The sequence below is a fragment of the Eschrichtius robustus genome, chromosome 17 (genome assembly GCF_028021215.1).
Source record: "Eschrichtius robustus isolate mEscRob2 chromosome 17, mEscRob2.pri, whole genome shotgun sequence".
Taxonomy (NCBI): domain Eukaryota; kingdom Metazoa; phylum Chordata; class Mammalia; order Artiodactyla; family Eschrichtiidae; genus Eschrichtius; species Eschrichtius robustus.
Genome location: NC_090840.1, coordinates 53,162,303 through 53,186,735, shown reverse-complemented (window position 1 = coordinate 53,186,735; position 24,433 = coordinate 53,162,303). Strand labels below are relative to the sequence as shown.

At 38.6% G+C, this 24,433-nt stretch overlaps 1 protein-coding gene and 1 pseudogene across 1 annotated transcript in view; one reads left to right on the top strand and one right to left on the bottom strand.

Moving 5' to 3' along the window:
- The window catches only part of SLC25A32 (solute carrier family 25 member 32), a 55,919-nt gene that overhangs the window by 20,689 nt on the left and 10,797 nt on the right, over positions 1-24,433 (top strand). The window contains exons 2-3 of the mRNA XM_068526244.1: positions 21,598-21,748; positions 23,585-23,670. Coding sequence (XP_068382345.1) covers positions 21,598-21,748; positions 23,585-23,670 — 237 coding nt within the window. The remainder of the gene's footprint in view (positions 1-21,597; positions 21,749-23,584; positions 23,671-24,433) is intronic.
- On the bottom strand, positions 14,995-16,878 carry LOC137751584 (HMG domain-containing protein 4-like; annotated as a pseudogene).

Sequence of the window (24,433 nt, the reverse complement as noted above, 5' to 3'; positions counted from 1 at the left end):
TGCTGGTCTTTAAAGCCAAATGCTCTGGGAGGCCTCTCCCAATGCCTGACCCCCAAGCTGGGGAGCCCGACGTGGGGCTCAGAACTTTCATTCCTGTGGGAGAACCTCTGCGATATAGTTATTTTCTAGTTTCTGGGTCACCCACCCAGCAGGTATGGGATTTGATTGTATCGTGAATGCACCCTTCCTACTGTCTCGTTTCTTTGTCTTTGAGTGTAGAATATCTTTTTTGGTAGGTTCCAGTCTTTTTTGTCGATGGATATTCAACAGTTAATCGTGATTTTGGTGTTTTTGTGAGAGGAGGTGAACTCAAGTCCTACTCTGCCATCTTCTATTAATATTTCTTTAACTTTCAGTGGGCTGCCTCAGAGCCCATGGTGCACTGCCTGCTGGCTGTGCCCTCAGCCCCTGCCCCCATGGCAGAGAGCAGACCTCAAGACTCTTTCAGCTAATTCTTTAAAGCTTCTATAACAAGTTTCCCTGCTTCAAGCTCTCCTTTGATAATACTGAATAGTGTTAGGAGTTCCAGCTTGATGAGGTTTTCCAGATTCATCCTGAAAGCCTGATAATTGGCAGTCACACTTTAGTCGTTAAGCATAAATTCTTAAGGCTTTCTTCAGTTAAAATTTGGGAAAACTGACAAATATATTTAGAATGCCGTCAGCATGGTAGAAAAGTGTCCAAGGTTTTCCTGGCACTCTGGGCTCCGCTTCCTACCACCTCCACCACCCACTCCATCCAGAGCCCCCCAAGGCCCTGCCCCTCAACCTACAATATATTCTTACAACTTATTTTATACCTAATAGTTTGTACATTTTAATCCTCTACCCTTATATTGCTCCTCCCCCCTTCCCTCTCCTCACTGGTAACTGCTAGTTTGTTCTCTGTATCTGTGAGTCTGCTGCTTTTTTGTTATAGTCACTAGTTTGTTGTATTTTTAGATTCCACATATAAGTGATATCATACAGTATTTGTCTTTGACTTATTTCCCTTAGCATGATGCCCTTCAAGTCCATCCATGTCGCTGCAAATAGCAAAATTTCATTTTTTTTTTTATAGCTGAGTAGTATTCCATTTTGCAGATATGTTGTACTACAGCTTCTTTATCCATTCATCTGTTGGTGGGTACTTAGGTTGCTTCCGTGTCTTGGCAATTGCAAATAATGTTGCTATGAACATTGGGGTGCCCGTATCTTTTCAAGTTAGTGAGTGTTTTTTGTTTTTTTTTTTTCCCGGATATATACCCAGGAGTGGAATTCCTGGGTCATATGGTAGCTCTGTTTTTAGGGGTTTTTTTTGAGACACCTCCATACTGTTTTCCACAGTGGCTGCACCAATTTGCTTTCCCATTGACAGTGTAAAAGGGTTCCCTTCTCTCCACAACTTTCCCAACATTTGTTGTTTGTGTTCTTTTTGATGCTAGCCATTCTGATGGGTATTAGGTAATATCTCATTGTGACTTTGATTTGCATTTCCCTGACGATTAGCGATGTTGAGCATCTTTTCATGTGCCTGTTGGCCATCTGCATTTCCAATTTGGAAAAATGTCTGTTCAGGTCTTCTGCCCATTTTTTTAATTGGGTGTTTGGTTTTTTTGTTGTTGAACTGTATGAGGTGTTTGTATATTTTGGAAATTGAGCCCTTGTTGACTGCATCATTTGCAAATATTTTCTCCCAGTCCATAGGTTATCTTTTCATTTTGTTTATGGTTTCCTTTGATGTGCAAAAACATGTAAGTTTGATTAGGACCCATTTATTTATTTTTGCTTTTATTTCTGTTGCCTTGGAGACTGACCTAAGAAAACAGTGGTATGATTTTATGTCAGAGAATGTTTTGCCTATGTTGTATTCTAAGAGTTTTATGGTGGCATGTTTTATATTTAAGACTTTAAGCCAGTTTGAGTTTATTATTGTGTATGGTGTGAGTGAGTGTTTAACTTCATTGATTTACATGAAGCTGTCCAGCTTTCCCAAAACCACTTGCCGAAGAGACTGTCTTTTCTCCATTGTATATTTTTGCCTCCTTTGTCAAAGGTTAAGTGACTGTAGGTGTGTGGGTTTATTTCTGGACTCTGTATTCTGTTCCATTGACCCATATGTCTGTTTTTGTGCCCATACCACACTGTTTTGATTACTGTAGCTTTGTAGTAGTGTCTGAAGTCTCAGAGGGTTATGCCTCCAGCTTTGTTCTTTTTCCTTGGGATTGCTTTGACAATTCTGGTTCTTTTGTGGTTCCAGGTAAATTTTAGGGTTATTTTTTCTAGTTCTGTGAAAAATGTCATGGGTAATTTGATAGGGATCTCATTAAATTTGTAGATATGACCATTTTAACAGTATTGATTCTTCTAACCCAAGAGCATGGGATATTTTTCCATTTCTCATCTTCAGTTTGCTTTATCAATATTTTATAGTTCTCAGTGTATAAATCTTTCATCTCCTTGATCAGGTTTATTCCTAAGTATTTTATTTATGTAAAAAAATGATTCAGATACATATATTTTTTTCATATACTTTTCCACTACACATTATTACAAGACACTGAATATAGTTACCTGAGCTATACAGTGGGTCCTTGCTGTTTATCTCTTTTATACATAGTAGTGTGTATACATTAATCCCAAACTCCCAACTTATCTCCCCACTATCCCCTCTGGCAGCCACAAGTTTGTTTCTATTTCTGTTTTGTACGTAAGTTCATTGATAGCATTTTTTTGGATGCTACATATAAGTGACATCATATGTTTGTCTTTCTCTGACTTATTTCACTTAATGTGATAATCTCTAGGTCCATCCATGTTGTTGCAAATGGCATTATTTCATTATCTTTTTATGGCTAAGTAATATTCAATTGTATATATATACCACATCTCCTTTTTCCATTCATCTGTTGATGGATACTTAGGTTGCTTCTATGTCTTGGCTATTATAAATAGTGCTGTTATGACCATTGGGGTGCATGTATCTTTCCAAATGAGAGTTTTCTCCGGGTATATGCCCAGGAGTGGGATTGTAGTATCATAAGATAACTTTATTTTTTTAAGGAACGTCCATACAGCTCTCTGTAATGGCTGTACCAATTTACATTCCTCCCACGTTGTAGGAGGGCTCCCTTTTCTCCACACCCTCTCTAGCATTTATTATTTGTAGACTTTTTAATGATGGCCATTCTGACTGGTGTGAGGTGGTACCTCATCGTAGTTTTGATTTGCATTTCTCTAATAATTAAGAGTGTTGAGCATCTTTTCATGTGCCTGTCGGCTATTTGGATGTCTTCTTTGGAAAAATGTCTATTTAGGTCTTCTGCCCATTTTTTGATTGGGTTGTTTATTCTTTTGATATTAAGCTGTATGAGCTGTTTGTATATTTTGGAAATTAATCCCTTGTTGGTTGCATCATCTGCAAATACATTCTCCCATTCTGTGGGTTGTCTTTTCATTTTGTTTATGGTTTCCTTTGCTGTGCAAAAGCTTTTAAGTTTAATTAGGTCCCATTTGTTTTCATCTTTATTTTCATTACTGTAAGAGATGGATCCAAAAAAATATTCCTGTGATTTATTTTAAAGAGTGTTCTGCCTGTGTTTTCCTGTAAGAGGTCTTACATTTAGGTCTTTAATACATTTTGAGTTTATTTTTGTATGTTTTGTTAGAGAATGTTCTAATTTCATTCTTTTACATGTAGCTGTCCAAGTTTCCCAGCACTACTTACTGAAGAGACTGTCTTTTCTCCATCGTATATTCTTTCCTCCTTTGTCATAAATTAATTGATCATAAGTGCGTAGGTTTATTTCTGGGCTTTCTATCCTGTTCCATGGATCTATATGTTTGTTATTGTACTAGTACCATACCGTTTTGATTACCGTAGCTTTGTAATATAGTCTGAAGTCAGGACGTGTGATTCCTCCAGCTCTGTTCTTCTTTCTCAGTTGTTTTGACTATTTGGGGTCTTTTGTGTTTCCATACAAATTTACAAAATTTTTGTTCTAGTTCTGTGAAAAATGCCATTGGTAATTTGAGGGATTGCATTAATCTGTAGATTGTCTTGGGTAGTATAGTTGTTTTGACAATATTGATTCTTCCAATCCAGGAAGAACATGGTATATCTTTCCATGTGTTTGTATCATCTTCAGTTTCTTTCATCAACATCTTATAGTTTTCAAAAACAGTTTCTTTGCCTCCTTAGGTAGGTTTATTAGTAGGTTTTTTTTTTTCTTTTTGATGCAGTGGTAAATGGGATTGTTTTCTTAATTTCTCTTTCTGGTATTTCATTATTAGTGTATAGAAATACAACAGATTTCTGTATATTAATTTTGTATCCAGTAACTTCACCATATTCATTGATGAGCTCTAGTAGTTTTCTGGCAGCGTCTTCAGGATTTTCTATGTGTAGTATTATGTCATCTGCAAACAGTGACAACTTTACTTCTTCTTTTCCAGTTTGAATTTCTTTTCTTTTTCCTCTCTGATTTCCATGGCTAGGACTTCCAAAACTATGTTGAGTAAAAGTGGCGAGAATGGACATCCTTGTGTTGTTTCTGATCTTAGAGGAAATGCTTTCAGCTTTTCACTATTACGATGTTAGTTATGGGTTTGCCATATATGGCCTTTATTATGTTGAGGCATGTCCCCTCTATGTTCACCTTCTGGAGAGGTTTTTTGTTTTCTTATCATAAATGGGTGTTGAATTTTGTTAAAAGCTTTTTCTGCATCTATTGAGATGGTCTTTTAATTTTTACTCTTCAATTTATTCATGTTGTATATCACATTGATTTACAGGTATTGAAAAATCCTTGTATCCCTGGGATAAATCCCTGTTGATCATAGTGTATGATCTTTTTAATGTATTGTTGCATTCGGTTTGCTGGTATTTTGTTGAGGGTTTTCGTATCTATGTTCATCAGTGATACTCGCCTATAATTTTCTTTTTTTGTGATTTTTTTTTTTGTCTGGTTTTGGTATCAGGGTGTTGATGGCCTCATTTAATGAATTTGGAACTGTTCCTTCCTCTGCAGTTTTTTGGAACAATTTCAGAATGATAGGTGTTAACTCTCCTCTAAATGTTTGGTAGTATTCATCTGCGAAGGCATCTGGTCCTGGACTTTTGTTTATTAAGTGTATCTTTTCTTTTGGAAGAGTTTGAGAGGGATTGGTATAAGTTCTTAGTACGTTTGATAGAATTCCCCAGTGAAGCCACCAGTCCTGGACTTCTGTTTGCTGGGAAGTTTATGGGTTTTGTTTGTGGGTTTTTTTCTATATAGTTTCTATTTCACTTTTAGTGATCATTCTGTTCAGAGTATCTACTTCTTCTTGATTCAGTTTTTGGTGGGCTGTATGTTTCTAGAAACTTGTCAATTTCTTCTAGGTTGTCCAGTTTGTTGGCATATAATTGTTCATAGTATTGTTTTATGGTCTTTCATATTTCTATGGTGTCAGTTATTTCTCCTTTCATTTCTTAATTTGTTTATTTGTGTCCTCTCTCTTTTCTTCTTGGTGAGCATGGCCAGAGGTTTGTCGATTTTGTTTATCCTTTCAGAAAAGCAGCTCCTGGTTTTATTGACTATTTCTATTGTTTTTTTAACCTCTGAATTTATTTCCTCTCTTATCTTTATTACTTCCTTCCTTTTGCCAACTTTAGGTTTTGTTTGTCCTTTTTTCTTTTAGGTGGTAGGTTAGGTTATTTGAGATTTTTCTTGCTTTTTGAGGACCACCTCTATTGCTATGAGCTTCTCTTAGGACTGCTTTTGCTGCATCCCATAGATTTTGTATGGTTGTGTTTTCATTGTCATTTTTCTCACGGTATTTTTAAATTTCCTCTTTGATTTCATCATTGACCCATTGGGTTTTTAGTAGTATGTTATTTAATCTCTATATAATCGTGGTTTGTTTTTTTTTTTCTTATTACTCTTTCTGTGGTTGATTTCTAATTTCATACCATAGTGGTCAGAAAAGATGCTTGAAATAATTTTTTTTATTTACAAATATTAAAAACGTGATTTTTAATAATGTAAGTACAAAATTTTATTTCTTTATACAACTGTAATGGTATTTGGATCAAACTGCTAGAATTTATTTAAAAAACAAAATAAAACAATGATATAAAAACTGCAAGAAGGTTTGAATCCAAAGGTTTTCCTCTAACAGTACCAAATACCACAAGGAACAGATTATTATACAAATGTGTACAAATTTTAAATACAAATACAGTAGGGTTGGATTTTAAAGGAAAACAAACAAACAAAAATCAGGTCCTCATCAGGACTTCATTAATGTGTACAAATGACAGTGGTAGGATTGGCTTCTTTCTGTACTAATCCATGTCTCTGAGGCCCTTCCTTGATACTCTGTGTCAAACAGGAAACTGACATGGGTACAGAGGAGGCGTGGGACAGGTGTTAACACACAAACTCAAACCAGGATTTCTGCTCTTCGTGATTTTGGTTCCCAAACATTCCTGTTTCCTTCTGTTTCCCCAGTTAAATCTCAAAACTGCTCTGAGGTGAGAATGGCATTCAGCAGCCAGAATACCTTTAAGAGACACAGCCCTGTGACCACACTGGTGGGAAGAAAGGAAGGAATTAAATAGGATGCAGGCTGGCGGCACTTTCCTCAAAGATCTACTTTGATACTACGGTGCTCCATCCAGGCCAAGGGAAGAAAGCAGTCACCTCAGAGCCTGGTTTTGATGTGGACTCTCAAACCAAATTTAAAAACAACCCTGAAGCCCTCAACTGTTTTTTTTGGAACTGGGAAGCAAAAATCTGGTTCTTTGGAAATAAGGGCAGCTGGTAATGGTAACAGTCCTTTTTATTTAGTGTCTTGACATTGTTCAGTTGTAAAACAAACTAGAATCTCAATATGATTCCTTTTCGAGGCACAGTACCTGAAAGTGTAGATAATTTGGAGTTTGCAGAGGAGACCAGAGGAAGGAGGGGAGGAAGAAATGACAAATCTGTATCTTCCACATGCTGTTGCTGGTGGAGGCTCTTGTTTTTAAATTATATATACAGAAATTTACAGGATAAGTTAAAATCTAAGAGAGTTTAAAGAGTTAAATACACATAATTAAAACACATCCACACACGCACATAAACAAACCTACATGAGAATAGAGTACTTTTTTTGCAATTTGCTTAAGTGTGGAATGCAGAACACTGTGTATCTGCCCAGCAGGGGAGCCAATGAGATGAACCCAGGAATCAGGCTGGGCAAAGCTCACCTTCCACACCCACCAAGCAACTAAGCAGCAGAACTGTGAGCTAAGCTGACGCTGCCAATGTAAGATACCAGCTCTTAGCTCTGCAGACCAAATGCTGTGGGTCAGCTCACAATATAGGCCATTCAGCTGGTGGCATTGATGGCCTTACCCTCTCCAGGGCTCACAAATCTCCTTGGCTCCGACTGAGGCTGCCAATGGTACCAATGATTACAATAAGTTTTGAGACATGGACACTGGCAGAGCAGGAATTGGGATGAACCCCCCTACTAAGTTCACTTAAGCCATCGCAACAACTTTCAGATGGGAACGATGTTATCACCTCCCACCTAGGTCACTTCAAGTTGAAAAGCTTTGTACTCTCAGTTAACTGACGTCTTCCCATAATCTTTCCCATTGCATTTCAGACTGTAGGACAGGTAAGGCAAATGGTCAGTGATGGGTCTGAAGGTACAGTTGAGTTTGGAAAAAAATCACATTTTGGCTGACCTTAAAGCGATGCACTTGACATCCAGAACAAGCCCCCAGCCCCCAAGTTACATTGATTTTTTTTTTTTTAGTATAGAGAAAACTATAGACTAATTTTATTTATTAATATGTATGCAAAAATTCTGAATAAAAGTATTAGCAAATGGAATCCAGCAATGAAAAAACAATAATTATGATCAAGTAGGGTTTAGCCAAAGAGAGCAAGGATAATGAGATACAAAGGAAATCTATCAGCATAATTCATTATATCAATGAAGGGAAAAATGGTCATATTAATTAATGTTGAAAAGTCTTTAGATGGAATTCAGCACCCATTCTAGACAAAAATGACGAATAATTGGTTTAGAATATCTGGCAAATTCTGAGGTTGGCTAATCCTGACCCATTCCTAGTCTCCTTTGTTGGGACTGGTTCCATTATTTTGTTTGTTTGTTCTTTTTTTTTCACACACACACACACTGTATTTTATTTTTACAAGAGATAAATAGACTGACACCAAGCATTGTAAATGGATGACCACAACAAAAGCAACAATGATTGCAATTACCAAACATGAAACACACTCATACTGTATCATAATATTGACATTCAGTCCAGTAATCCTCCACTGTAACAGCTCCTTTACTTTGCAGTGAAAATTGATTTGTATATTCTTTGCCTCTGAGTCCTTGTGGGATTTTTTTTTTTAATTCAAACAGAAAGTCCAAAAATTATAATCCTCCTCATCAGTTCACTCAGACCCATGTAATTTTTTTTTCATCTTGATCTTTTGTTAGCACTTTTATGAGTTCATCAGTTTTTCATTAGAGTTCTGAAAATGCTTATTCATTCAGTTCAGCAGTACAGTCAGTTACCAGAAACCTGAACTTGTCAAGAGTCTTTTCCATGAATTCCTTGAAGATGAAACCCTTTTATAGGAACATATTTGCAAAAGCATCAGAGTACACCCAGAACTGTCTGTAAATGACAAAAGACTTAAAAATGACCACGGTTAAAGATTTGATGAAAGTTCATAATAATGCAATTGACAAGGAAATTTAGTTATTTCTGAGATATACATTTTAAAGTAATAACTAGAATTATGACTTATTATACCAAAACATATAAGATTTTTAGAAATTTCATGTAATGTCTGAAACATTTATATTAATATATTTCCATACAAATAACCCAATGAAAGTTTAGTATTAGTTGTTTTGTTTGTTTCTTTTTCTATACTGCAGGTTCTTATTAGTCATCAATTTTATACACATCAGTGTACACATGTCAATCCCAATTGCCCAATTCAACACACCACCATCCCCACCCCACCGCAGTTTTCCCCACTTGGTGTCCATATGTCTGTTCTCTACATCTGTGTCTCAACTTCTGCCCTGCAAACCGGCTCATCTGTACCATTTTTCTAGGTTCCACATACATGCGTTAATATATGATATTTGTTTTTCTCTTTCTGACTTACTTCACTCTGTATGACAGTCTTTAGATCCATCCACGTCTCAACAAATGACTCAATTTCGTTCCTTTTTATGGCTGAGTAATATTCCATTGTATATATGTACCACAACTTCTTTATCCATTCATCCGTCGATGGGCATTTAGGTTGCTTCCATGACCTGGCTATTGTAAATAGTGCTGCAATGAACATTGGGGTGCATGTGTCTTTTTGAATTATGGTTTTCCCTGGGAATACGCCCAGTAGTGGGATTGCTGGATCATATGGTACATCTATTTTTAGTTTTTTAAGGAACCTCCATACTGTCCATAGTGGCTGTATCAATTTACATTCACACCAACAGTGCAAGAGGGTTCCCTTTTCTCCACACCCTCTCCAGCATTTGTTGTTTGTAGATTTTCTGATGATGCCCATTCTAACTAGTGTGAGGTGATATCTCATTGTAGTTTTGATTTGCATTTCTCTACTAATTAGTGATGTTGAGCAGCTTTTCATGTGCTTCTTGGCCATCTGTATGTCTTCTTTGGAGAAATATCTATTTAGGTCTTCTGCCTATTTTTGGATTGGGTTGTTTGTTTCTTTAATATTGAGCTGAATGAGCTGTTTATATATTTTGGAGATTAATCCTTTGTCCGTTGATTCGTTTGCAAATAATTTCTCCCATTCTGAGGGTTGTCTTTTCGTCTTGTTTATGGTTTCCTTTGCTGTGCAAAAGCTTTGAAGTTTCATTAGGTCCCATTTATTTATTTTTGTTTTTATTTCCATTACTCTAGGAGGTGGATCAAAAAAGATCTTGCTGTGATTTATGTCAAAGAGTGTTCTTCCTATGTTTTCCTCTAAGAGTTTTATAGTGTACAGTCTCACATTTAGGCCTCTAATCCATTTTGAGTTTATTTTTGTGTATGGTGTTAGGGAGTGTTCTAATTTCATTCTTTTACATGTAGCTGTCCAGTTTTCCCAGCACCACTTATTGAAGAGACTGTCTTTTCTCCATTGTGTATCTTTGCCTCCTTTGTCATAGATTAGTTGACCATAGGTGCGTGGGTTTATCTCTGGGCTTTCTATCTCGTTCCATTGATCTGTGTTTCTCTTTTTGTGCCAGTACCATATTGTCTTGATTACTGTAGCTCTGTAGTGTAGTCTGAAGTCAGGGAGTCTGATTCCTCCAGCTCCATTTTTTTGCCTCAAGACTGCTTTGGCTATTCGGGGTCTTTTGTGTCTCCATACAAATTTTAAGATGATTTGTTCTAGTTCCGTAAAAAATGCTATTGGTAATTTGATAGGGATTGCATTGAATCTGTAGATTGCTTTGGGTAGTATAGTCATTTTCACAATATTGATTCTTCCAATCCAAGGACATGGCATATCTCTCCATCTGTTGGTATCATCTTTAATTTCTTTCATCAGTGTCTTCTAGTTTTCTGCATACAGGTCTTTTGTCTCCCTAGGTAGGTTTATTCCTAGGTATTTTATTCTTTTTGTTGCAATGGTAAACGGGAGTGTTTCTTTAATTTCTCTTTCAGATTTTTCATCATTAGTGTATAGGAATGCAAGAGATTTCTGTGCATTAATTTTGTATTCTGCAACTTTGCCAAATTCATTGATAAGCTCTAGTAGTTTTCTGGTGGCATCTTTAGGATTCTCTGTGTATAGTATCATGTTATCTGCAAACAGTGACAGTTTTACTTCTTCTTTTCCAATTTGTATTCCTTTTATTTCTTTTTCTTCTCTGATTGCCGTGGCTAGGACTTCCAGAACTATGTTGAATAATAGTGGTGAGAGTGGACATCCTTGTCTCATTCCTGATCTTAGAGGAAATGCTTCCAGTTTTTCACCATTGAGAATGATGTTTGCTGTGGGTTTGTCGTATATGGCCTTTATTATGTTGAGGTAGGTTCCCTCTGTGCCCACTTTCTGGAGAGTTTTTATCATAACTGGGTGTTGAATTTTGTCAGAAGCTTTTTCTGCATCTATTGAGATGATCATATGGTTTTTATTCTTCAATTTGTTAATATGGTGTATCACATTGATTGATTTGCGTATATTGAAGAATCCTTGCATCCCTGGGATAAATCCCACTTGATCGTGGTGTATGATCCTTTTAATGTGTTGTTGGATTCTCTTTGCTAGTATTCTGTTGAGGATTTTTGCATCTGTATTCATCAGTGATATTGGTCTGTAATTTTCTTTTTTTGTAGTGTCTTTGTCTGGTTTTGGTATCAGGGTGATGGTGGCCTCATAGAATGAATTTGGGAATGTTCCTTCCTCTGCAATTTTTTGGAAGAGTTTGAGAAGGATGGGTGTTAGCTCTTCTCTAAATGTTTGATAGAATTCACCTGTGAAGCCATCTGGTCCTGGACTTCTGTTTGTTGGAAGATTTTTAATCACAGTTTCAATTTCATTACTTGCTATTGATCTGTTCATATTTTCTGATTCTTCCTGGTTCAGTCTTGGAAAGTTATACCTTTCTAAGAATTTGTCCATTTCTTCCAGGTTGTCCATTTTATTGGCATAGAGTTGCTTGTAGTAGTCTCTTAGGATGCTCTGTATTTCTGTGGCGTCTGTTGTAACGTCTCCTTTTTCATTTCTAATTTTATTGGTTTGAGTCCTCTCCCTCTTTTTCTTGATGAGTCTGGCTAATGGCTTATCAATTTTGTTTATCTTCTCAAAGAACCAACTTTTAGTTTTATTGATCTTTGCTCTTGTTTTCTTTGTTTCTATTTCATTTATTTCCATTCTGGTCTTTATGATTTCTTTCCTTCTGCTAACTTTGGGTTTTGTTTGTTCTTCTTTCTCTAGTTCCTTTAGGTGTAAGGTTAGATTGTTTACTTGAGATTTTTCTTTTTTCTTTAGGTAGGCTTGTATAGCTATAAACTTCCCTCTTAGAACTGCTTTTGCTGCATCCCATAGGTTTTGGATCGTCGTGTTTTCATTGTCATTTGTCTCTAGGTATTTTTTGATTTCCTCTTTGATTTCTTCAGTGATCTCTTGGTTATTTAGTAACGTATTGTTTAGCCTCCATGTGTTTGTGTTTTTTACGTTTTTTTTCCTGTAATTCATTTCTAATCTCATAGCGTTGTGGTCAGAAAAGATGCTTTATATGATTTCAATTTTCTTAAATTTACTGAGGCTTGATTTGTGACCCAAGATGTGATCTATCCTGGAGAATGTTCCATGCGCACTTGAGAAGAAAGTGTAGTCTGCTGTTTTTGGATGGAATGGCCTATAAATATCAATTAAATCTATCTGGTCTATTGTGTCATTTAAAGCTTCTGTTTCCTTATTTATTTTCATTTTGGATGATCTGTCCATTGGTGTAAGTGAGGTGTTAAAGTCCCCCACTATTATTGTGTTACTGTCGATTTCCTCTTTTATAGCTGTTAGCAGACGCCTTATGTATTGAGGTGCTCCTATGTTGGGTGCATATATATTTATAATTGTTATATCTTCTTCTTGGATTGATCCCTTGATCATTTTGTAGTGTTCTTCCTTGTCTCTTGTAACATTCTTTATTTTAAAGTCTATTTTATCTGAAATGAGTATAGCTACTCCAGCTTTCTTTTGATTTCCATTTGCATGGAATATCTTTTTCCATCCCCTCACTTTCAGTCTGTATGTGTCCCTAGGTCTGAAGTGGGTCTCTTGTAGACAGCATATATATGGGTCTTGGTTTTGTATCCATTCAGCAAGCCTGTGTCTTTTGGTTGGAGCATTTAATCCATTCACGTTTAAGGTAATTATTGATATGTATGTTCCTATGACCATTTTCTTAATTGTTTTGGGTTTGTTTTTGTAGGTCCTTTTCTTCTCTTGTGTTTCCCACTTAGAGAAGTTCCTTTAGTGTTTGTTGTAGAGCTGGTTTGGTGGTGCTGAATTCTCTTAGCTTTTGCTTGTCTGTAAAGCATTTGATTTCTCCATGGAATCTGAATGAGGTCCTTGCTGGGTAGAGTAATCTTGGTTGTAGGTTCTTCCCTTTCATCACTTTAAGTATATCATGCCACTCCCTTCTGGCTTGTAGAGTTTCTGCTGAGAAATCAGCTGTTAACCTTATGGGAGTTCCCTTGTATGTTATTTGTCTTTTTTCCCTTGCTGCTTTCAATAATTTTTCTTTGGCTTTGATTTTTGCCAATTTGATTACTATGTGTCTTGGCGTGTTTTTCCTTGGGTTTATCCTGTACGGGACTCGCTGTGCTTCCTGGACTTGGGTGGCTATTTCCTTTCCATGTTAAGGAAGTTTTTGGCTATAATCTCTTCATATATTTTCTCTGGTCCTTTCTCTCTCTCTTCTCCTTTTGGGACCCCTATGATACGAATGTTGTTGTGTTTAATTGTTGTCCCAGAGGTCTCTTAGTCTGTCTTCATTTCTTTTCATTCTTTTTTCTTTATTCTGTTCTGCGGCAGTGAATTCCACCATTCTGTCTTCCAGGTCACTTATCCGTTCTTCTGCCTCAGTTCTTCTGCTATTGATTCCTTCTAGTGTAGTTTTCTTTTCAGTTATTGTATTGTTCATCTCTGTTTGTTTGTTCTTTAATTCTTCTAGGTCTTTGTTAAATATTTCTTGCATCTTCTCGATCTTTGCCTGCATTCTTATTCCGAGGTCCTGGATCATCTTCACTATCGTTATTCTGAATTCTCTTTCTGGAAGGTTGCCTATCTCCACTTCATTTAGTTGTTTTTCTGGGGTTTTATCTTGTTCCTTCATCTGGTATATAGCCCTCTGCCTTTTCATCTTGTCTATCTTTCTGTGAATGTGGTTTTTGTTGCACAGGCTGCAGTATTAAAGTTTTTCTTGCTTCTGCTGTCTGCCCTCTGGTGGTTGAGGCTAAGAGGCTTGATGGGAGGCTCTGGTGGTGGGTAGAGCTGACTGTTGCTGTGGTGGTCAGAGCTCAGTAAAACTTTAATCCACTTGACTGTTGATGGGTGGGGCTGGGTTCCCTCCCTGTTGGTTGTTTTGCCTGAGGCAACCCAACACTGGAGCCTACCTGGGCTCTTTGGTCAGGCTAATGACAGACTCTGGGAGGGCTCACGCCAAGGAGTACTTCCCAGAACTTCTGCTGCCAGTGTCCTTTTCCCCACGGTGAAACAGAGACACCCCCCGCCTCTGCAGGAGACCTTCCAACACTAGCAGGTGGGTCTGGTTCAGTCTCCCCCGGGGTCATTGCTCCTTCCCCTGGGTCCTGATGCACACACTATTTTGTGTGCGCCCTCCAAGAGTGGGGTCTCTGTTTCCCCCAGTCCTGTCGAAGTCCTGCAATCAATTCCCACTAGGCTTCAAAGTCTGATTCTCTAGGAATTCCTCCTCCCGTTACCGGACCCCCAGGTTGAGAAGCCTGACGTGGGGCTCAGAACCTTCACTCCAGTGGGTGGACTTCTGTGGTATAAGTGTTCGCCAGTCTGTGAGTCACCCACCCACCAGTTATGGGATTTGATTTTACTCTGATTACTCCCCTCCTACCGTCTCATTGTGGCTTCTCCTTTGTCTTTGGATGTGGGGTATCTTTTTTGGTGAGTTCCAGTGTCTTCCTGTCGATGGTTGTCCGGCAGCTAGTTGTGATTCTGGTGTTCTCGCAAGAGGGAGTGAGAGCACGTCCTTCTGCTCCGCCATCTTGGTTCCTCCCCTGGTCTTCATTGATTTTTAAGGCAGATTTATCCACCACAGGAGAAGAAATAATCCCAAGCCCATATTCATGCCAAGGTTTCCTCTTGGCTAAACCTTTGCCATTTCATAAAATTATTAAAAGGAAAGTAGTTACAGTCCTATGTATATATTATACGTTATATATACATATATATACACATTATGCATATATATAAAAATTTAAAACCTGCACCCAGAGGCCAGTGAAGGGCTCTGGAGCAGTCACATATACACAAGCCAGCAACAGGCAAGATAAGGTTTCTGTCCCAGGAGTCTTTGCTGTCATGGTCCAGGCATGATGTAAGCAGTGTGGTTTAGTGTGTTTGACAAGACCTGTTTGGGACAGCCATTCAGCTCAGGTAGTTGTGTGGTCACACACACCAAGGGGCCAAGCACACGGATGATGGAATCCAGAAGCACTGACAAACTGCCAGACACAGCCACCATGCCCTCGGTTTCCTGCAGGTGGTGTCCAGTGAGGCTCAGGGACTCTCCCAACAGCTGGAGATGAGCGGCCACGTTGACAGGCTCTGTCTCGGGGGCTTTGTCTGGTGAGGCGGGTAATAATAGCACGTTGGTGGGTGGGGATTTCTTCGGGGTGACAGTACTCCTGCAGAGGAAGCTTTCACTTTCATGGAACCTTCTGAGCTGGATGCTTTTCTTTTCACAGTTGTAGCTTCTGCTTTGTTCTGTTTGTGTTGCAGATGCTGAGGTTTTTCCTTCCAAATCAGTTTGTCCTTCTCTGGCAATTGCTTCCACACCTCAGCCAGTTTTTTACTCAGTTCCCCAAAATCTGTGCCTGGATGGTCAGCCACAATGGTTACACGATACTCCTTAAAGAACACCTGGTAGGCCGACATGTTCTTCTTTTTTGGCTTTTCTCCTCTGTCTCTCTCTTTGTCCTTCTCTCTTTTTTTTCTCACTGTGCCTATCTGTGTGGAGACCAGGAAACGTGGGGGAGGGGCGGCTGCTCCAGTGTACGGGATGCTGGGCGGAGGGCCGGGCAGCGCTGGGACCTCTCCCACTGCAGCAGCATGAAGTCCTGACCTTCTCTTAGACTTGGAGTGTCGCTTCTCTTTATGCTTCTCCTTGTCCTTCTTTTTGCTCTTCTTTGACTTCTTTTTCTTCTTGATTTCCCGGTAAGAATCATCAATCACTAACTCCCCAGCCTCCAGCTCCCCGCCAGAGGAGGAGCCTGATTCTACTAGAATAGGTTCAAGCCCTGAAAGATCAAGGTTAGCACTGTGGGATTCTGGGAACTGGGAGGCATCAGGGCCAGGAGACGAACGTGAATCTGAGAATGAGTTGTGCTTCTTCCAGGCTGTTTTCAGAAAGCTCCGTAACTCGTGTCCTAGGAGTAAAGCACCTTGCTCATCTCAAGCTGACTTCTTAGAGGATTTTTTCACAGTTGCTTGTTGAGAGGGGTACTGAAAAGACTCCTCATCAACTGAGCTGCTTCCCTTCTCCTTTGGTGAGAGAATAAGTTTCATCTTTAACCCATCAGGCTCCCAAAGGGTCAGTGTCTCAGTGTTCACATAGAGCGGTTTCATTTTTTGGATTTGTGGGAACCACCATCCTCCAGGGACAGCTCCCCACTGCTTCCGCTGACTTTCTTCCTGTGGTGTTCCTTTTTACTCTCTGAATGGCTTGAAGAACTGGAGGACTTTTCTCCTGTCTTTTTGGGGGGCTTGGTGTCTTTTGCCAGAGGGGAAGTGATCCCTTTCAACAGGTCCATAGTTGTATCAGCAGATTGAGGGCTGGACTTTTTCTTTTTCTTCTGTGATGATTCCAAAGACGAAATATCTGGTGTATCACAAATGAAGACTGTTCTTCTATGCTGAATCCTCCAAAATACCAGCCCTCTACCTCTCTCCTCCTTCACCCTGGTTTATCGGCACTCAGAACAAGAATCACTGTCCTCCGTAGTAGTAATCATCAGAGGAGTGCTTCCTCTTCTTGTGCTTGTCCATCCCCAGGAAGTAAAGTTCACTGTCCTTTAACCTCTTCTTGGAAGAATTCCTGACCTGAGCAGTGATTTCTTCCTCTTCCCTTAAAAAATCTTTGTAAGAACGTTTCTTTTCTTGTTGGCTTCAGCCAGCAGCTAGCCCTATGTCCTCAAAGCTGTGATCACCATCAAAGCAATCTTCACTAGGCTCACCCGGATCCTGCCTCAGTGCGCTGACTGCCGCCATCTTGGAGAAGGAGCGAAAAGCGCAAGCAGCCAGGGAGCCTCAGTCGAGCCCAGAGCGCAGACCTTGAAATAATTTCTATCCTCTTAAGTTTGTTGAGGCTTGTTTTGTGTCCTCGTATGTGGTGTATCCTAAGGAATGTTCCGTGTGTATTCTGAAATACACACGCTTGAAAAGAATGTGTATTCTGGGGGTTTTTGGCATATAATGTCCTGAAAATATCAATTAAGTCTACCTGTTCTATTGTATCATTTAGTATTTCTGTTGCCTTGTTGATTTTCTATTTGGAAGATCTGTCCATTGACGTCAGTGGAGTGTTAAAGTTTCCTACTGTTATTTTATTCCCAGCAATTTCTCTCTTTGTTAGTATTTGTTTTATGTATTTAGGTGATCATATTGGTTGCATATATATTGAGTGTAATATCCTCTTCTTGTATTGATGCTTTTATCATTATATATTGTTCCTCTTTATCTTTCTTTGTGGCCTTTGTCTTAAAGTCTATTTTGTCTGATATGAGTATTCCTACCCTGTTCTTGTCATTTCCATTTGCATGAATATCTTTTTCTATCCCCTCTCTTTTTTTTTTTTGGCTGTGTCAGGTCTTTGTTGCTGCGTGCAGGCTTTCTCTAGTTGTGGCAAGTGGGGGCTACTCTTTGTTGTGGTGCACGGGCTTCTCATTTCAGTGGCTTCTCTTGTTGTGGAGCACAGGCTCTAGGCGCACGGGCTTCAGTAGTTGTGGTGCATGGGCTCAGTAGTTGTGGTGCACGGGTTTAGTTGCTCTGCAACATGCGGGTTCTTCCCAGACCAGGGATCGAACCCATGTCTCCTGCATTGGCAGGCGGATTCTTAACCACTGCCTCACCAGGGAAGTCCCTATCCCCTCACTTTCAATCTATGTGTGTCCTTCGCTCTAAAGTGGGCAGTATATTGGAGGCTCTTGTTTTTTTAATCCAATCTGCCACTCTGTCTTTTGATTTCAGCATTTACTTCATGGACATTTAAGGTAAATATTGATAGATAGGGATTTATTCCAATTTTAAACCTTGTTTTCCAGTTGATTTTGTATTTCTTCTGTTTCTTTTTCTTTCTACTTTTTTGGTTTGATGGGTTTTTAAAAATTATGCACGAGTTCTTTTTGGTTTTTGTGAATCTGTTGTGTTTTTGATTTGTGGTTACCCTGGTTTTCAAGTACATTAACCCATTACTATATACCTGCTTTAGACTCATAGTCATATACGTTCAAATATTCTTAAAAAAAAAGAAGTCTATGTTTTCTTACTCCCCTTCCCCACATTTTATGATTTTGATGGCCTCTTTTACATCTTCATATTTATCTGTTTATAGTTATAATTGCTTTCACAAAAAACATTTATCTTATTTAAATGATTTACTTTCCAATTGTGATTGTCTTTCCTATAGATTCTTGCTTTTTTTCTATTTAGAGAAGACCTTTCAATATTTCTTTTAGCATAGGTTTAGTATTGCTGTATTCTTTTAGTTTTTGCTTGTCTGAGAAATTGTTTATCTCTCCTTCTATTTTAAACAATAATCCCACTGGGTAGAGTATCCTAGGTTGCACGTTTTTCCCTTTCAAGACTTTGAATATATCTTGCCATTCCCTTCTGGCCTGCAGCATTTCTGTAGAAAAATCAGCTGATAGCCTTACAGGAGTTCCCTTGTAATCAACTTTTTTCTCTTTATCTTTAACTTTTGCTGTTTTAATTATAATATGTCTTGGTGTAGGTCTGTTTCGGTTCATCTTGTTTGGGACCATCTGTGCTTCCTGTACCTGGATATCTGTTTTCTTCTTTAGGTTTGGGAATTTTTCAGCCATAATTTCTTCAAATATATTTTTGATCACCTTTTCTCTTTCTTCTCCTTCTGGGATCCCTATTATGCATAGATTGCCATGCTTTAAATTATCCCATAGGTCTCATATATTGTTTTCATGTGTCTTTCTGTCTTTTGTTCTGATCGGGTGATTTTCATTATTCTGTCTTCCAGATCACTTATTTGTTTTTTGCATTATTCAGTTTGCTATTTATTGCCTTTAGTTCAGCTTTCTTCTTGGCAAATGAGTTTTCTAATTTTAGTTGGCTCCTCTTTATAGTTTCTATGTCGTTTTTACAGTAATCTGCATTTCTGTTGGTATCCTTGCTTAATTCCTTCAGTATTTTTATTACCTCCTTTTTGAACTCAAGGTCTAGTAGACTGGCAAGGGCTATTTCATTGTTCTTTCAGGGGAAATCTCTTGATCTTTTAGTTGCAAGTGGTTTCTCTGTTTCTTCATTTTATTTATATTTCTCTGACTATGAGTTTACGAAAAACAGTTATCTACTGTGGTCTTGAAAGGCTGTTTTTATGTGGGAGCATCCCTGTGTAGCCTGCGTGAGTCTAATATTTTTGGTGCAAGGGCTGTTTTTAGTATGGATGCCTGCTGCTTCTTTTCTCAGTGTGTGCTGGCTGTTATCCCCTTGAGAGGGGGTGTGATTGTTGTTGTGGTAACCAGAGCCTGCACTGGATCATGAACGGGACCTCATGTTTGCTCTGTGGTTGTCACAGCCCTGTCAGGGGCAGGGTCTGCTCCCCAGTTGTTGGAGTAGAAGCCCCCATATTCAATTCTAAGCTACAGTGTGAGGTAGGTGGGACTGGATTGCTCCTTCTGGGATAGGAGCCGCTGAGTGTTCCTCCTCAGGAGCTGTCCACCAGGAAATGCACTCTGTGGTGTCACTTGTGTGAGCTTACAAAGTACAGTGTTGTTGGCACTGCCCTCAGCCTTGGGAATGCAGGCAATCGGCCAGGATGTCCCTCAGGTGCTGTGCTCACAAAGCCGCCAGCACAGAGCCACTGAAGTCCAGCATGGGGATCTGCCCATGAGAGCTATGGAATCAGCCCAGACCCCAGCCCCACCTCCACATGCAAGTGCCCACAAAGCCCACCAGTGCTAACACCAGACCTGCTCCAGTGCCAGTAATATGCTCCAGTGTCCCACAGGCACTACACTTTCAGAGCCCCAGCAGCATAAATCCACACAGCTGCTGTGACATGGCTCAGATTTCAGCCCTGCTTCTGAAGTCTCCAGCATTGGGGATCTGCTCAGATTTTAGCCTCATCTCTGCGTGTGGGCATTTGCGCACTCCCAGAGCTCCTAGAAGCGGAGCCGCACCTGCTGTGAGCACACTGAGAATGAGGCTGCTATGGCAGGGCCCCACCCCTCACTTTGTGTGTGTGTGTGTGTGTGTGTGTGTGCATGTGTGTTAACAATGGGGATTTTATGGCAGATCTGGGCTGCACCCTACACACACCCTGTTGTGGCCCAGACCACACTTCAGTCCCTTTGGGCAGTCTCTGCACAGCCAACCCCAGTCCTCTCCCCCAGTTTGTTTGCTGCAGCCCATGTTTCAGCACCCAGCCCCTGTGCCATGGGTTGTTTGTTTTTTTGATATTGAGTTATAGGAGCTGTTTATACATGTTGGATATTAACCGCTTATTGGTCATATCATCTGCAAATATTTTCTCGCATTTGGTAGGTTGTCTTTTCGTTTCATCGATGGTTTCCTTTGCTGTGCAAAAGCTTTTAAGTTTAATTAGGTCCCATTTGTTTGTTTTTGCTTTTATTTCCTTTGTTTTAGGAGACAAATTCAAAAAAATGTTGCTACAATTTTATTTCAAAGAGTGTTCTGCCTGTATTTTCCTTTAGGAGTTTTATGGTATCTGGTATTACATTTAGCTCTTTAATCCATTTTGAGTTTAGTTTTGTATATGGTGTTAGAGAATGTTCTAATTTCATTCTTTTACATGTAGCTGTCTGGTTTTCCCAGCCCACTTACTGAAGGGGCTGTCTTTTCTCCATTGTATATTCTTACTTCCTTTGTCATAGATTAATTGACCATAAGTGGGTGGGTTTATTTTTGGGCTCTCCATTCTGTTCCATTTCTGTGAATTGATAGTTTATGTAATTTGCCCATAAGTTTTTTAGAGGCTGTTTGTCATTTTCTTATTGATTTGTGAATCCTTTTTGTAAATTAGATATATTAACCCTATACTACAAACTTCTTTCAATCTCTTATTGGTTTGTGGAGTCTTTCATGAAATAGAAGTTATTTAAAATAAGCATTATCTTTTAAACTTCCAAAACAGATTTGAATTCTCCTTATTTAAGTAACATAGGATGTGTGTAGTATCAGTTTTTGTTTTATCCTATCATGTTTTATTAATTTAGAACTTTTGATAGTAAGAAAACAATGGATGGGATTTTCTACTTTCTATTCTGATTTCAGTGTGTGTGTGTGTGTGTGTGTGTGTGTGTGTTGGTGGGGACTGTGACAAGAGAATTTCCAGGAAAGTTTATCCCATTCTCTACATTTGCTTTCTTATCGCTTCTCACATCTTTATCCAAGTTTTTATTGAGGGTATACTACACACTTAAAACTTAGATAAATATATGAATTTATTAATTTAAAAATATCAAATCGTGGAAAATAATTTTATCTACCAAAAAATTTTTTCTTTTGAATTTACCTCCTTTCTGTGATTGATTGTGTGATATCTATACGTTTATATGTAATTCAGAGCTAGAACTTTGCTCCCACCTAACTCTTTGTATCCTTTACTGCAGTGAGTGATGGATTGGAACTGAGACCGAAATATAAAGGAGTTTTGCATTGCTTGACCACCATTTGGAAACTTGATGGACTACGGGGACTTTACCAAGGAGTAGCCCCAAATGTGTGGGGTGCAGGCTTATCCTGGGGACTCTACTTTTTCTTGTGAGTAGGTCTGGGAGATTTTACAGTAGTAAATAAAAAGGAATTTATGTTTTTAATGATTTTTTAAAAAATCAGTTGGTGAAGCAAGGTGAGTCATTTAATCAGTTTCTCTGAATTGGAAGGGCTAGAAAGAGCAAAATGGCGTATTAGTCTCATTCTCTGTAAGCTATTATCAGAGGCATTTAGTCTGGGAAAAAGTTATTAATAAGAAGAAGGTAAAAGGATGAGATGGAGAAACACTCTTCCAGAAGCCATTTCTGTGAGATGGATTCAGGAAGGTGGCTTCCCAAAATACATTGATTCATAATGAAGTTGGAAAAGCAGAAGAGGACAGATCTTGGAGTCCTCATAAGAACATGTATCACAGGATAGCCCTATGGGAACAGAAAGCCAAAGCCAGTGCATGACTGAAAGAGTCTAAGGCATGTTCTTTCTTACCTCCTATTTGACCTGCTCCTTCATCTTTGTAGCTCATTCATTTCCTCACTCCTTCATTGTCAGGTATCATCACCGTTTGTAATAACTGCTATTGGATGCTTACTGAAGAAGCCACAGAAAGCACCTGTGGCAGCCATATTCAAGTTGTTGAGTGTACAAGGGCATGGAAACAAAGTATTATCACACTGCACTGGAGGAGTGGGTGCTGCTCTGAGCTTGCCTCTGATATCTGAAACTGAATCCATGAATGGGGAGGCTTTTGTTTTAATACATGGCATTTTTAGGAAAACACCAATACCTGGTATATTTGCCTTCTTCTCTTTTGTGTCTTATATTTTACTTGATCTCTCATAATCTTATGGCAGTATACAAACCAACCTTAAAATATTTCCTAAGTGAAATCAAAATAAACATCAGCCTTAATATTGTTTAAATATTTTTCCTATTTTCAGTTGTAAGACATTCCTAGATGGGTGAAACCGTATGTATAAAATTTATTATGTTAATAATTTCAGAGCTGTGTGGGTTCTTTAAAGAGAGTTTCTAAGGGCAAGCCATGTAAGGTTTATGTGTTGAAATTATCATAAAACAGTATACTTGTTTTATGATAGAATGGATTGGTCAAGTTTGGAAAGATTTATTTAGTTGAAGTCTTCTTCCTGGAGGAAAGTGGAAATTGGAGTTTGACAAAAAAGGTGATTTAACTCCCTTACTCAGAAGCATTTTGTGGCTGTTTTCTGCCAAGTAAAGCGTAAATGTCAGTGTGCCACTCAAGTGTAGCTCAGTTTGCCCTGTCTTCCCATCCACCCCTATAACTTTTGCTCATGCTTGTGTTTCCCTATTGAAACTGCACCTGTCTCTCCATACCTGGCTCAGTGTTGCCTCCTACCCAAAGCCTTCTCTGATCTCAGTAATAGTTCCTGAATCTCTCATGATACTGTTTGTGTTATCTTTTGTTATGATTTCTTGTGTGCCACTATGGTCCTTGTTGATCTGTTAGGTGGGATCCGTGGAGTGTTTTATGTATCAGAATTGCCAGCCACAGTATCTGAACGTAATAGTTAGCTGCCCCTTTTTTGTCTGCCCAATTGCTGCACCAGTACACCCTCCCCCTTCCAGTTTTCCTGTTTGCTGTTTTTATTAATGGTTGAACATGTGATGAAAATATTTTACATATGTATTGCCAGCCTACATATTTGGGGGGAGAGATGGTATAGTCTTACAGTAAACCATTTCCAGTAAATCCATTATTTGAAAAAGGTCTTGTTTTGTAGTTGGATTATGCATTGACTTCTACTTTTGAGGTATTTTTAAGTTACCCACACTTTAAAATAGAATTTACTGCTTTGTGTCACCCATTCAAATATTTATCCAACTGTTCATGTTTAATTCTTTTAGTTACAATGCCATCAAATCATATAAGACAGAAGGAAGAGCTGAAAGGTTAGAGGCAACAGAATATCTCGTCTCAGCTGCTGAAGCTGGTAAGGTAGTGTTTGAAATATAAAACATCAACTTCCAACTTGATTTTCACTTTTCTTTATTTGCCTTTTTTCCTATGAACACCGGAGTTTAAATATGCTCATCTAACTATACTAATCAGTTATCACATGAAATTTCTTAGAAGGCAAGTATTCTGATGGATTACTCTGGATAGATTTCAAGAATTTTACTTGTCACAAAGGGTGTAATATTTAGAAAGGTTATGACTCTCTAATGATTTAAGATGATTTGGTATAGTGTTTTTTCCATTAAAATATGATTTCAGTTTTCAAATTAAACAATTTAATAGTCTTGTTTAATTGCCTCATGTATGTATAATATTCAGAAGGAAAAACAAAGTAGGACTCATAAGTCTTTTAACTCCTACTTTGATACCTTGTTACCTTGGTTTTTTGTTTTTTGTTTTTTTTTTTGGCCATGCTGCACGGCTTGTGGGATCTTAGTTTCCCAACCAGGGATTGAACCCAGGTCCTCGGCAGAGAAAGTGCTGAATCCACTGGACCGCCAGGGAATTCCCCACCTTGGTTTCTTAATGTTTACTGATTGTTTTTTAAGGCAAGAATTATCTTGCTCATTTTGAATACCTAGCTGCTAGCAGAGACCTGACTCACAATAGGACTCCATAAATACTTGTTGAATAAAGGACTACTTAGGAAACTTGGCAAATGAGAAACTTAACCATTTGAATTTTTTTTTTTAACAAAATCATCACTCTCTGTAAAGAATGTAAATATTTCTTTTGAT